Raw genomic sequence first — 11,466 nt, forward strand, 5'->3', positions numbered from 1 at the left:
AAGCTGCTCAGGGAAGGAGAAACTCTGGTGGCTTTATAGGGACGGAACTGAACCCCCGCAGGCCAGCCCAATGCATCGCCAAGGGCCAGCACCGCCATGCGTTACCCACCACGCACTCACCACCCGGAAGTGGCTCTGCAGAAGTGCCCACCTGGGGTTTCCCTCGGTGTCTGTCGTGGCGCTGCCCTGGCTGCTTGGTACAGAAGCATTCGCGGACAGGCAGCACAGGGCAGGCCGGCTGGCGTGAGGTTGGCAAAAAGAAAAACAGGCTTTGTGCCCAAATTTGCCTAAATTGGGAGGGGATTGCAGGGAACGGAGAACGGGGCCGGATTGGCAGGCCAGGAGACCGCAGGACAGGACAGGACAGCGCAGGCTCCCCCCCGTGTGACTGCACCCTGCCCTGCTGGGACCCCTCTAGGCTGACAAGAGTTCAGTTTCTGTGGCCCATTCAGTGCATGGTCTGCTGCCCCAAAGGGGACCATTCACTGCCAGTTGTGGTGTCTCTAATGTGGGCACCTGCCCACTAGGGGCTGAGCTGAGTCCTACCAAACTCATCTCACATCGTGGCCAGAGCGTAGCCAGCCAGGCTGTACCAGCCATCAGTCGCTACCTGCCCTGGCTGAGTTAAAGAGTGCAGAAACCTCCCTAATTCCCGGGGGTGCTACAAGGGCCCGCCCAGGCGCTGTGGAGGAGCCTAGCACACTGTGAAAGCACTTCGGTCTGGAATGGGTTACGCTCAGGGCAGTGCCAGCCGGCACGCCCTGTGTTGCTCGCAGCTGGCAGGCCTGGGGCGCTCCGCCAGCCCGGCAGCACCCAGCTTGACAAATCACAGCAGCCAAGGGAGACTCCCCAGGGCAGAGCAGAGAGCAGAGAGCAGGAAGCGGGGATCTCCAAGGGGAGGTAGTGCGGTCACACCAGATTCAGTCCCAAGGAGCTGTAAGCTGCTCGCACTGCAGCCGGACGCGCTGAAAGGGGAATGCAGAACTCGCAGGCATCAGGATCATCTCTCAGCCCCTTTCCCATCGCCGGGCCGTGGGCAAACCCCAGGCTCCTCCGGGGCTACTTGCTCCAGAGGTTCTTCTGGGGAATTAGAGAAGGAAAGGGTGATACTTTTGGCATCAGTGAGGCCTCATCTGGAGCACTGTGTCCAGTTCTGGGCCCCCCACTACAAGAAGGATGTGGACAAATTGGAAAGAGTCCAGCGGAGGGCAACAAAAATGATTAGGGGGCTGGAGCACATGACTTACGAGGAGAGGCTGAGGGAACTGGGATTGTTTAGTCTGCAGAAGAGAAGAGTGAAGGGGGATTTGATAGCTGCTGTCAACTATCTGAAGGGGGTTCCAAAGAGGATGGATCTAGACTGTTCTCAGTGGTGGCAGATGACAGAACAAGGAGCAATGGTCTCAAGTTGCAGTGGGGGAGGTTTAGGTTGGATATTAGGAAACACTATTTCACTAGGAGGGTGGTGAAGCACTGGAATGGGTTACCTAGGGAGATGGTGGGATCTCCTTCCTTATCAGAGGGGTAGCCATGTTAGTCTGGATCTGTAAAAGCAGCAAAGAATCCTGTGGCACCTTATAGACTAACAGATGTTTTGGAGCATGAGCTTTCCTGGGTGAATACCCACTTCGTCAGATGTATTCAGCCACAAAAGCTCATGCTCCAAAACGTCTGTTAGTCTATAAGGTGCCACAGGATTCTTTGCTGCTCTCCTTCCTTAGAGGTTTTTAAGATCAGGCTTGACAAAGCCCTGGCTGGGATGATTTAGTCGGAGTTGGTCCTGCTTTGAACAGGGGGTGGGACTAGATACCTCCTAATGTCCCTTCCAACCCTGACATTCTATGATTCTATGGTTCTATGCTGGTAAAGCAGGTGCCAGCACTGGCATACTCATAGCGGGAACCCAGGTGTATGTTAGTTTGGCTGAAATAGGCATTAGTCTGACATTAGTCTGTACTTGGTGCTTAGACTCCGTGGAACACTTTCACGTTGGGCTCTGCACTAATCTCACGTGGAATGGCTGCATTCCAGGTATAGATCAGTTGTGCTTTGTAACTGTGAAAAGGTTTGCTCTGAGCTTGGGAACCCAGGCCTAGGAATGGTCCCTCCCGCCACCCTATGAAGATTAAAGAGGCCGCTGAGGTACATCGCAACACAAAGGGTTGCTGAATGGCCCATGCTGCAGTACAAGGGAGCTTGGCTCCGGGACTGAAAGGCTAAATGTAAAAGATAAAACAGGGTCACAAGAAAATGTATTCTGTTTGCTGTCTGAACTCTCCCAGGGCCAGAGACACTGAACTAAGGCAGAGATCCCCGGGACTACCCCTGAGTCCGCCCGGAAAGACATTTTATATGGGCAGAGTACTACAGCTCTGTCATCTTGAGAAACTGTAGCTGGTAACTCATTTGTGTGTGTGTGTTCGCTTGCTTTCCCCCATAGGTAACTCTCTGCTGTTTCTTTTTTCTAGTTAATAACCCTTTAGTTAGCTGATTGCAGGACTGGCTGCTGGCGCTGCCTTTGCTGTGAGAGGTGAGACACAAACTGATCCAAGGTATGTGACTGGGACTGGGAGTAACCAGAATATTTGGGGTTCTTTGGGGTACGTGACCATGTCTCGCTAGGCCAGCTTGCCTAGGTGGCAGGATAGGCTGGAGTGTCTGTGGGGACTGTCTGGGACTCCATCGTGAGACCCTTACAGTGATCCAGAAGTTCACATTGTTCCTGGGTAGGTGAAATCTAACCACCAAACACAGCCCAGGCTGGAGGCTCTGTCCCGAGACAGGCCCTCACGGTCGCAAGCCACCTCAGCCAGCGTTAGAGAAGGAAACAGAATAAGGGGACCACCCCCCCCCGACCTCCCCAGCAAGCAGCTGCTAACTGTCATCAACTGTTTTCCTCTAGATCAGCGGCTCTCAAACGTTTGTACTGGTGATCCCTTCCACACAGCGAGGCCTCTGAGTGCCACCCCCCTTATAAATTACAAATACTTTTTATATATTAACACCATTATAACTGCTGGAGGCAAAGTGAGGTTTGGGGTAGCGGTTGACAGCTCGCGACCCCCCATATAATGACCTCGTGACCACCTGAGGGGTCCCGACCCCCAGTTTGAGAATCCCTGGGCACTGCACTGACCCGGCAGGGGGGCTCCCAGCTGCTTTGCCCGTGGATTGCTCCGATGCCACGGAGCTCCTGCTCTCACCCTTGGCTCGGTGCTAGCACCATGGCGGGGAGAGGAAGAGGAACTGTACATCCCTCTGTTGGGGCACAGGTGGCTTTAGGGTTTCTCCAGCTTATGCAGGAATGATCCTGAAGACAGTGACCATGCAGCTAGTGCCGTAAGGGGAGGTGAGCAGCTGGGATCCACAGTGGGCATCCTGTGTCCAGCATGGAGGGGGCGAAGCCTCACCAGTGTCTGCCCAGCCCTGAGTAGCTGGTGCCTCTGCTGCTCGCCCAGTGCCCGTGGGCTTTGCCTGGGTCTGGCCGTGAGCCCTTACCTTGCTCTGGTACACACTGTCCAGCCTCTCTGTCAGACGCCGCACCCAGTGGGCATGGGGCGGGGCGCAAAGTTGCTTGCCCCTCACGGTGATAAACCTAACACATAACAAGGAAACAGATGGGGGCAGCTGAACGGGACACACCGCATCAGTCAGACCAAGCTGCCTCCGTCACTCCCCTCTTCCCTGTTACGGTCCCCACTCCTGCACCTGGAGCCATTCCCTGGCACTCTGTTATTCCAGGTGCTGCAGCCTACAAGGCCTTCCGTGCTGGCCACAAGTCAGGCTACAGCTGGCGTTGCTGGCCCAGGAAAGGCTGGTGTGCCACAGCCGGAGCACCCCGATTAATGACAATCTTTAAAGCTTTTCTTCTCACAGCCCCCCGCAAGGCCTGTTATCCTCATTGCACCTGGGGAAAACTGAGGCACCAACCCCCAGTGACTTGCCCAGGGTCACCCTGGGAGTCAGTGGCAGAGCAAGGGACTGAATCCAGCATTTTGTACAGCAGTAGGGCCAAAGGCTGCTGTGTCCGCTGGGGCTGCAGCGAGGTCAGAAGCAGAAATGGTGCCAGCCCCGGGCAGAGGCTGTCGCTATGGTATTCTTGCCCTGGCTAACCTGAGCTCCTGCCCAGGATCCCGCAGGAGAAGGCCTGTTCTCTGGGACCCCAGCCCCATTTCAGCCTCATGCTGGGTGAATTGTCTGAACCAAGGCTCCCAGCTGTCCGAGGCTCCCCCCGACTGACTCCAACTGGGAAGCGACAGCGGTAATCTAAGAGGAGCTGAAATCCAGCTTGGGCCCATCGGCTGGGGAGTCACTGGGGTGGCCCCAGGCTGGCTCTGACCCTTCGCGTTCAGCTCTTGTGGTGCTTGGTGCGCTGGGCGGTGCCGGGTGTGTGCAGTAGGAAGCCGAACTCTCCCCAGCTGCACAGGGCTATGGCTCAGACCTGGAGCAGGATGGGCTCGGGGGGAGCTGCCGAGGCCACGCTCCAGCAGAGCTCTGTGCTCCTGGCTGCCTGCATAGCAGTGGTCACCCTGGCCGAGTGGGAAAGAAGGCTGCAAAGCCTCTGGTTTGGCTGGCTGCCCCCCCAAATCCCTTTGCTCACAGCAGTGATCCAACCCCCCCTCCCACACACCCCTAGACTCCCAGCGCTGAGCAATGGCCAGGGGACAGGCTGAGAGGCTGGTGTGCGTTGCACAGGGGGAGGCCAGAACAAGGTGTAAATGACACCTCCTGGCCACCTCTGGTTCCCTTCAGCAACGTGCCCAGGCCCTGGCATAGGGACAGGCCAGAACTCCCTCCTGGCATGCGCCAGCATCTACCTGTGGGTCGGAGCCCAGCAGGGCCCGGGACCTGCACTGGGCACTCTCCAGGGATAGACAGTGAGTACGGTCTGTGCTTAACGCGAGGGCCTGCCTGTTAGGAGACCTGCTTTCCATGGCTAGCCCTGCCCAACATCGCTGGGTCCCTGTGGGCACATCACCACCCGGGCCTCAGTTTCCCTGTTTGCAGGCTGGGGAGGGTCGGCTTTCCCTGCTGCATGGGGCCATGAGGTTTGGCTTGTTAATGGGAGCGGGAGGGCTGTCGAAGGGGAGACTTATTGTGCTAATCACCAGCTGGACTCTCTCCCGCCACATGCTGAGATACTCCTCTAGGGCCACTTCCTGCCCCCTTCCCTCCCATTGCAGCGGTGGGGGGTGGGTATTCTCAGAGGAAGGAGCTGGCAACCCTCACTTCTGCTCAGCTGCTGCCCCAGGCAAAGCTCCCAGAGTGCTGGGGGACTCTGGCAGTCATCACGGGGAGGGTGGGGTCCTGCACTTGGCCCGCACCCTGGTCAGTGCCATCCTGCAGGAGAGCTGGGGCGCAGGAGCTGGGCAGAGTGGAGCTAGTGGCAGGAAAAATCTCTGTGGATTCAGGGGGCTGGAGAAGGAGACTCTGGAAGTTCTCTGGGTTCCCGGCTTTGTTCTACCCACTGCCCATCCCCCTGGTATCTGATCTGCAGTTTTCTCTCCCATCCTTTGTCCCCATGTCCCAACCCAGCATCACCAGTGTATCCCCATCACTCTGCCCCCAGCCGCCGTTCCCCAGAGCTCAGTGCCCCACGGAGCTGGGCCCTGCCAAGGGACTCACACCACGGCATGGATGGGGCAGCCGTCGGGGATCCGCTGTACCACGTAGTCCAGCACAATCTTGCGGGGGATGGGGACGTGGCTGGTTCTCAGGCAGCAGTCCAGGGCGTCGTTGCTGCCAGATGCTGGAAGAGAAAAGCAATGGGAGCGCTGGGCAAAAGGCAGAAGGAAGGGCACGGCCGCTGGGGCAGAGAGTAGGGGGCAGCCGGGTCCCAGCAAGAGTCCAGCATCCTGGAGCTGTCTCTTCACTGGGGCAAACTGGCACCATTCTTGTGGCGGCGTTGACATGAGAGATGGCAAAGCCCGAAGGTGGCAGCTCATCTGTCCCGCTGGTCAGTCAGGGCTTCGCTCCAGCCTGGGTCTGAATGCCTCCACGCTGGGCCTCTCTGGGAAACCCCCTAGCCCAGGGGATCTGGCGACTAACGGGCACTCTCTGTCCTCAACCTGCCTCTCCCTCCTGGGCATCTTGAGCCCTTGAGAAACATGGATGACCTGAGCTCCAGGAGCTGGGGGCACAAGGGCTGACCCCCCTGGAGAGACGGGGAGTGACGGTACAAGCCTGCCTGCCAAGGGCATTAACACAATCTGTGGGAGAGCCCGGAATCGCCCCTCGCTCTCCTGGTTCCCAGCCGAGTGCACTGGATACAGCACCTTGCTCATGCCCCCTGCAGAGCTAGCCAGCGATTGCAGGTCAGCACGGAGACGTCGCTGGAAACTCCCAGCGTGCCCCTGGGAGCTAGTGCCACGGAGCAATGACAGCCCTGCACTGCTCTGCCTGGGGCAGCTCTGGGCCTCATCTGCCATGGGCAGGCTGCCCTGCATGAGGCTGGTGGGCAGGACTGGGGGTGGGGAAGCACAGTGTTTTTGGTGTGTGGTTGCTGGTGAGTATTTGCTTCAGGCTGGCCCAGTCCTCGCTTACAGACAGCTAGGGTGATGTCCCGATTTTATAGGGATAGTCCTGATTTTTGGGTCTTTTTTTATATAGGCTCCTATTACCTCCCACCCCTTGTCCCAATTTTTCACTTTTGCTGTCTGGTCACCCTACAGACAGCCTCCAAACCTGAAGCAAATACTCACCAGCAACCACACACCACATACCAAAAACACCAACCCAGGAATCTGTTACTGCAACAAAGCCCGATGCCAACTCTGTCCACATCTTTATTCAAGTGACACCATCATAGGACCTAATCACATCAGCCACGCCATCAGGGGCTCGTTCACCTGCACATCTACCAATGTGATATACGCCATCATGTGCCAGCAATGCCCCTCTGCCATGTACATTGGCCAAACCGGACAGTCTCTTCACAAAAGAATAAATAGACACAAATCTGACATCAGGAATCATAACTTTCAAAAACCAGTGGGAGAACACTTCAACCTCTCTGGCCCCTCAGTGACAGACTTAAAGGTGGCAATTTTGCAACAGAAAAGCTTCAAAACCAGACTCCAATGAGAAACTGCTGAACTGGAACTAATTTGCAAACTAGATACCATTAACTTGGGCTTGACTAGAGACTGGGAGTGGCTGGGTTAGTACACAGGTTGAATCTAGTTCCCCATGTTACGTATCCTCACACCTTCTTGTCAACTGTCTGAAACGGGCCATCTTGATTATCACTACAAACGTTTTTTTTCTCCTGCTGATAATAGCTCATCTTAATTAATTAGCCTCTTACAGTTGGTATGGCTACTCCCACCTTTTCATGTTCTCTGTATGTATAAATATCTCCTGTCTGCGTGTTCCATTCTATGCATCCGAAGAAGTGAGCTGTAGCCACGAAAGCTTATGCTCAAATAAATGTGTTAGTCTCTAAGGTGCCACAAGGACTCCTGTTCTAATAACTAACTGAATCTCCCAGCGCGTCAGTAGCTGGCTCAGTACTACCCACCACGGCCATTTAATAGAGGGGAAACTGAGGCACCGTGCAGTGATGTGACTTGCCCTGATTTACACAGCAAGCCTGTGCCAGAGCCAGGATTGGAGCCTAGGGCAAGATTCTCCCCACACAGGAACTCCTTCCTAGGGTCCTTAATCTGCCCTCTGAAGTCCTGCTCCTAGGCCCTTTGTTCAAACACCAAGGACAACGGCCGCTCTTAGCTCAGGCTGTACCAGGCTAACCTGGAGAGACAAGTCCCAGAGATGCAAAGGGCAGCTGGCGTTTCCCGCTGTGAACCCTCACCCTGGTTCCACCCAGTGGGCTTAGAGGCCGTCTGTATGGCTGAGAGATGGGGCGCGCTCTGGAGCTCTTCATTCTGCTGTGGGTCTCACCCTGCCCCTCCACTGCCCAGCTGGGATTCTGATTTGGTTTTACAGATTATTATTATTATTATTTCTCAGTTGTTTCCAGCAGAGCCCACAATGCTCCGGGCGCTGTCCAAAGCCCAGAGAAGCCAGGATACCTGCCCCTCATCTCCTTCTCTCTCACACCCTTCCACACGCAAACTCATGCTCACAACAGACAATACGTGCACAGGCATCCAGGGCCCCGATCCTCCCCCTGCCTCATGCCATCAGTGACATCAAACACTGCCAGCCTATCATAGACTTACGGCCTGCCCTGGGCAAGTCGTGTCACTGCTCTGTGCCTCAGTTTCCCCCCTGCACAAGGGGAATAATGACAGCAGCCTCTTAGGTGTGATGAGGATCTGCTCATAAATGCCCCAAGGAAGGGGCTCTGGGGGAGCCTTATTGGTCCAGCCCTGCAGGTCAGCATTTCACTGCACCACGCACGGGGGTGGGGGGAGGGCGCAGCGCTGTCCCTCCCTTTGCAACTAGCACGTGCATCATTTGCACACAGGTCTATTGCTGTCCCCTGCAGCAGGGGTGTCATTTGCCTCAAGTCCCCAACCCCAAGAGATTTCAGAATAAACTGGACACTGCGCTGCAGACTGGAGTGCAGAGTGCCATCGCACACTGGGAGAGGGACCAGCCAGTACTTAGAAGGGGCCGGCTCCTACCCTAATGGGCCAGCCTGTGAGTAATGGAAGGCTGCAGTACCATACAGCAGCAGAGGGGAGAGGAAGAGTGGCCCAGTGGTTAGGACGCTAGCCTGGTGCTCAGGAGAGTTGGGTGTGATTCCCTGCGAGATTTAAGGCCAGGTTTACCCCCCCTACACTGAAGTTCCCCCCGTCTGCGGGGGCTAATAGCATCTCCTAGCTCCTGGGGTGCAGTGGGGATAACTTTCCGGACGATCGTGGTGCTCAGGTGCCCCGGCAGCATATCTGTTGATGCCTTAGCTGGAAAGTCAGCAGGCATCCAAAGACCAAAGTGGCTAATCCCGAACGAACCAGTCAGACTCATTCTAAAAGACCCGGGATGCGGCAAGCAGAACCGGGGTGGGGGGAGTTGTCCATCTCACCTGGTAAGAAGCTCCACAGGGAGACGGCTGTCAGAGCGAAGAAAGCCACACTTCTAGCCAGCTCCATGCTCGGGCGGGAGCCTAGGCACAGCCTGCCGGGTGGAGTACGGAGGGTGCTGCCAGCACGGTCGCCTGCAGCTCTGTGAATCCTGCTGCTCCAGCTCTATTTATCCCGCAGCATCTCAGCTCTCACTTTCACTTCTAGGGGCAGGCACTGACTCAGAAGGGCAGGTTCCAGTTCCCCAGTCCCTCTGTTTGCTTTCAGACAGCCTGGCTCATGGATAGCAAGAGATGGGCCAACCCACGGTGCTGCCAGGCCGGCTCTGCAAACCCTCGTGGACTGGTGAAGGGGGGTTGCAGAAACAGAGCTGGGGCTAGCTGAGCTTCAGCCCCCATTTCATCTGAAGCTGCCAGAGCTCTGGGGCAGGCTGGCGACGTGAGGTGGGTTTGGAGCCAGGGCTAAGCTGAAGGACGAATGACATCTTCTAGCCTCAGCCGGGGGAGGGGGAGGCTTTGCCCTGCCCTGGAACCCCCCAAAGAAGCTGGGACTCTTACTGTAAACGTCAACCAACCCAAACTGCAGTGCAAGATGCCAGACTTGTCACACGGCCAAGCCAGCCCAGAGGGCCTGTGGGTGCTGCAGGAGGTGGGCCGGGTCAGCTGCATGGGGAAGCCCCCTGGGCAGGGGTCCAGCTTGGTTCAGCAGGGCCCTGCTCACAGGGGCTGCAACTTCCTCGCTAACAGTTCACCCCATGCCACTCCTCAGCTTGGCGTGGGACCCTGGCCTTTGCACTGGGGCCAGGGTGTGCTGCAGAGCCAAGCGCTCCTGGCTGCTCCCTGCTGCTCCCGAGAGAAGGGAGGGAAACCGAGGAAGAGGGGGAACTCAGCAGCGTAGACCTCCCAGGGGGTTGAGACCCTCTCCCTCAGCCAGGGCAGGCCTGTCACCTAGGGAGTGCTCCCCAGTGCTGCCCCCATCCAGCGCCCTGTGTGGTCTATGCACCAGGGGGCCCGAATGGGAGGACCCCGCAGGACCAGGTTCTCCCCTCGAATGTCTGTCTTCCAGCCCTTCCCCCAGGCTGGCCCCTCACGGCTCTGGGTGAGGATGCTTATCGCCAGTGCCGTCCAGGGGACGGAGCAGAACGGAGGTCACCCGTCACAAAGCGAGGGGCCTTTTGCACAGAGCGAGCTGGCTGGGCCTGATTCTCCTCCAGGACCTGGAATCGTAAAGAGGGGACAGGTGCGAGGCTGCTCCCCCTCCCAGCAGCATCCCAGGTATATGGGGCTGGGCCGGGTCAGCGCCTAGATGGGAAAGCCCAGAGTGATAGACGTGGTGCTGGGGGTCCAGTGGGGGAGTGCCCTTCCCTCTGAGTCTGGGCCCTCTTGTGCTATTCTGTAGGGGAACACGATGGCACTGCCTGCCCGTCCCAGGGGGTACTGAGCCAATGCTCCAGGGTGCTGTGCGGGCAGCTGGAATGAAACGGAAGCAGGGGCTCACGGGTGGTGAAGATCCCGTGGTCTCTTTCCCAAGAGCAGAGGCACAAAACCCCAGAGTCCTGGCCAATTCCAGTCTCCCTCCGCAAGCCCCTCCTGCCATTCCAACCTTCACTTCCTGTCCCAAACTGCTGGGTGGCTGTTACATAGCTGCCATGTTGCAGCCCAGAGCTGCCTGCATTTGGTTGGCGGGTAGGGAGATCGAGTGGGCAGCCTGTGCCGGGAATCCCGGGTGACAGATGCTCAGGCGTACCTGGACGAGAGCTTTCTGGTCAGTAACAGGAGGAGGTGTCCTTGGCGTAGGACCAGGAGAGTATAGAAATGGCTCCTGCCCTGCGGAGCTCGGCGTTTCAGGCCAGGCAAAAGGACTGGATGTTTTTCTAAGCGAGAGGTTCCAGTGGGAATTATTTTGGGGAAATCCTACAGCCCATGTTCTACCGGAGGCCAGACTAGATGATCCCAATGCTCTGGCCTTGGAGTCTCTGAATCTATGTGAAACAAAGGCAAACTCCCGGACAGCAAAGTAAACAAGGGAGTCCGCGGGGATCCAGACGGTCTTTCTACCCTGACTCCTCTGGGGACCTTCAACATGGTCACCAAAGGGAAATGCGGCTGGCTCCTGTGCAGAGCAGTGACTTTGCAGGCCCAGGACCTGCCAACGAGCAGGCTCTGCCTCCTCCCAAGCTTTCTGACAATGCCTGTTATCACTGTCCCATGGTGCGGCAGAAATCCCCACTTCCAGCCTTGCTAGCATCTCTCCCACAAACCCAGCCTAGCTCTCCTGGCCAACCCCGCGGTTCTGCTCAGCCATCTGGGCTGCATGGTCCCCTCTGCACCATGAGGAGGCGCTAGCATCCGGGGGAATAGCCATCAACCAGCTCCTGTACTCCCGGGTCCCATTCCTGGAGAGGCAGAGAGCCGGCATGAGGCCCACGCCCCGCTCACAAGAGAGGGTCACTGGAGTTACGCGGTACACAGGCTTGGAC

At 57.2% G+C, this 11,466-nt stretch overlaps 1 protein-coding gene across 1 annotated transcript; it reads right to left on the reverse strand.

The window, feature by feature from the left end:
* Window positions 1-875: 875 nt before the first annotated feature.
* On the reverse strand, window positions 876-9,113 carry LOC115654073 (C-C motif chemokine 19-like). Its single transcript, XM_030568015.1, has 4 exons — window positions 8,990-9,113; window positions 5,626-5,749; window positions 3,499-3,595; window positions 876-1,080 (listed from the first exon to the last, which is right to left on the reverse strand). The coding sequence occupies exons 1-4, from the start codon at window positions 9,054-9,056 to the stop codon at window positions 1,060-1,062; spliced, it is 309 nt and encodes a 102-aa protein (XP_030423875.1). The 5' UTR covers window positions 9,057-9,113; the 3' UTR covers window positions 876-1,059.
* Between the last annotated feature and the right edge of the window lie 2,353 nt (window positions 9,114-11,466).

The sequence above is a fragment of the Gopherus evgoodei genome, chromosome 6, assembly GCF_007399415.2.
Source record: "Gopherus evgoodei ecotype Sinaloan lineage chromosome 6, rGopEvg1_v1.p, whole genome shotgun sequence".
Classification (NCBI taxonomy): domain Eukaryota; kingdom Metazoa; phylum Chordata; order Testudines; family Testudinidae; genus Gopherus; species Gopherus evgoodei.

Coding starts and splice junctions, on each gene's coding strand:
- LOC115654073 (XM_030568015.1), bottom strand. CDS start 9,056: ATGGAGCTGGCTAGAAGTGTGGCTTTCTTCGCTCTGACAGCCGTCTCC. Junction 5,750..8,989: donor CCTGTGGAGCTTCTTACCAG/GTGAGATGGACA, acceptor TTTCTCTTCCAG/CATCTGGCAGCAACGACGCC. Junction 3,596..5,625: donor TGCCCCATCCATGCCGTGGT/GTGAGTCCCTTG, acceptor GTTATGTGTTAG/GTTTATCACCGTGAGGGGCA.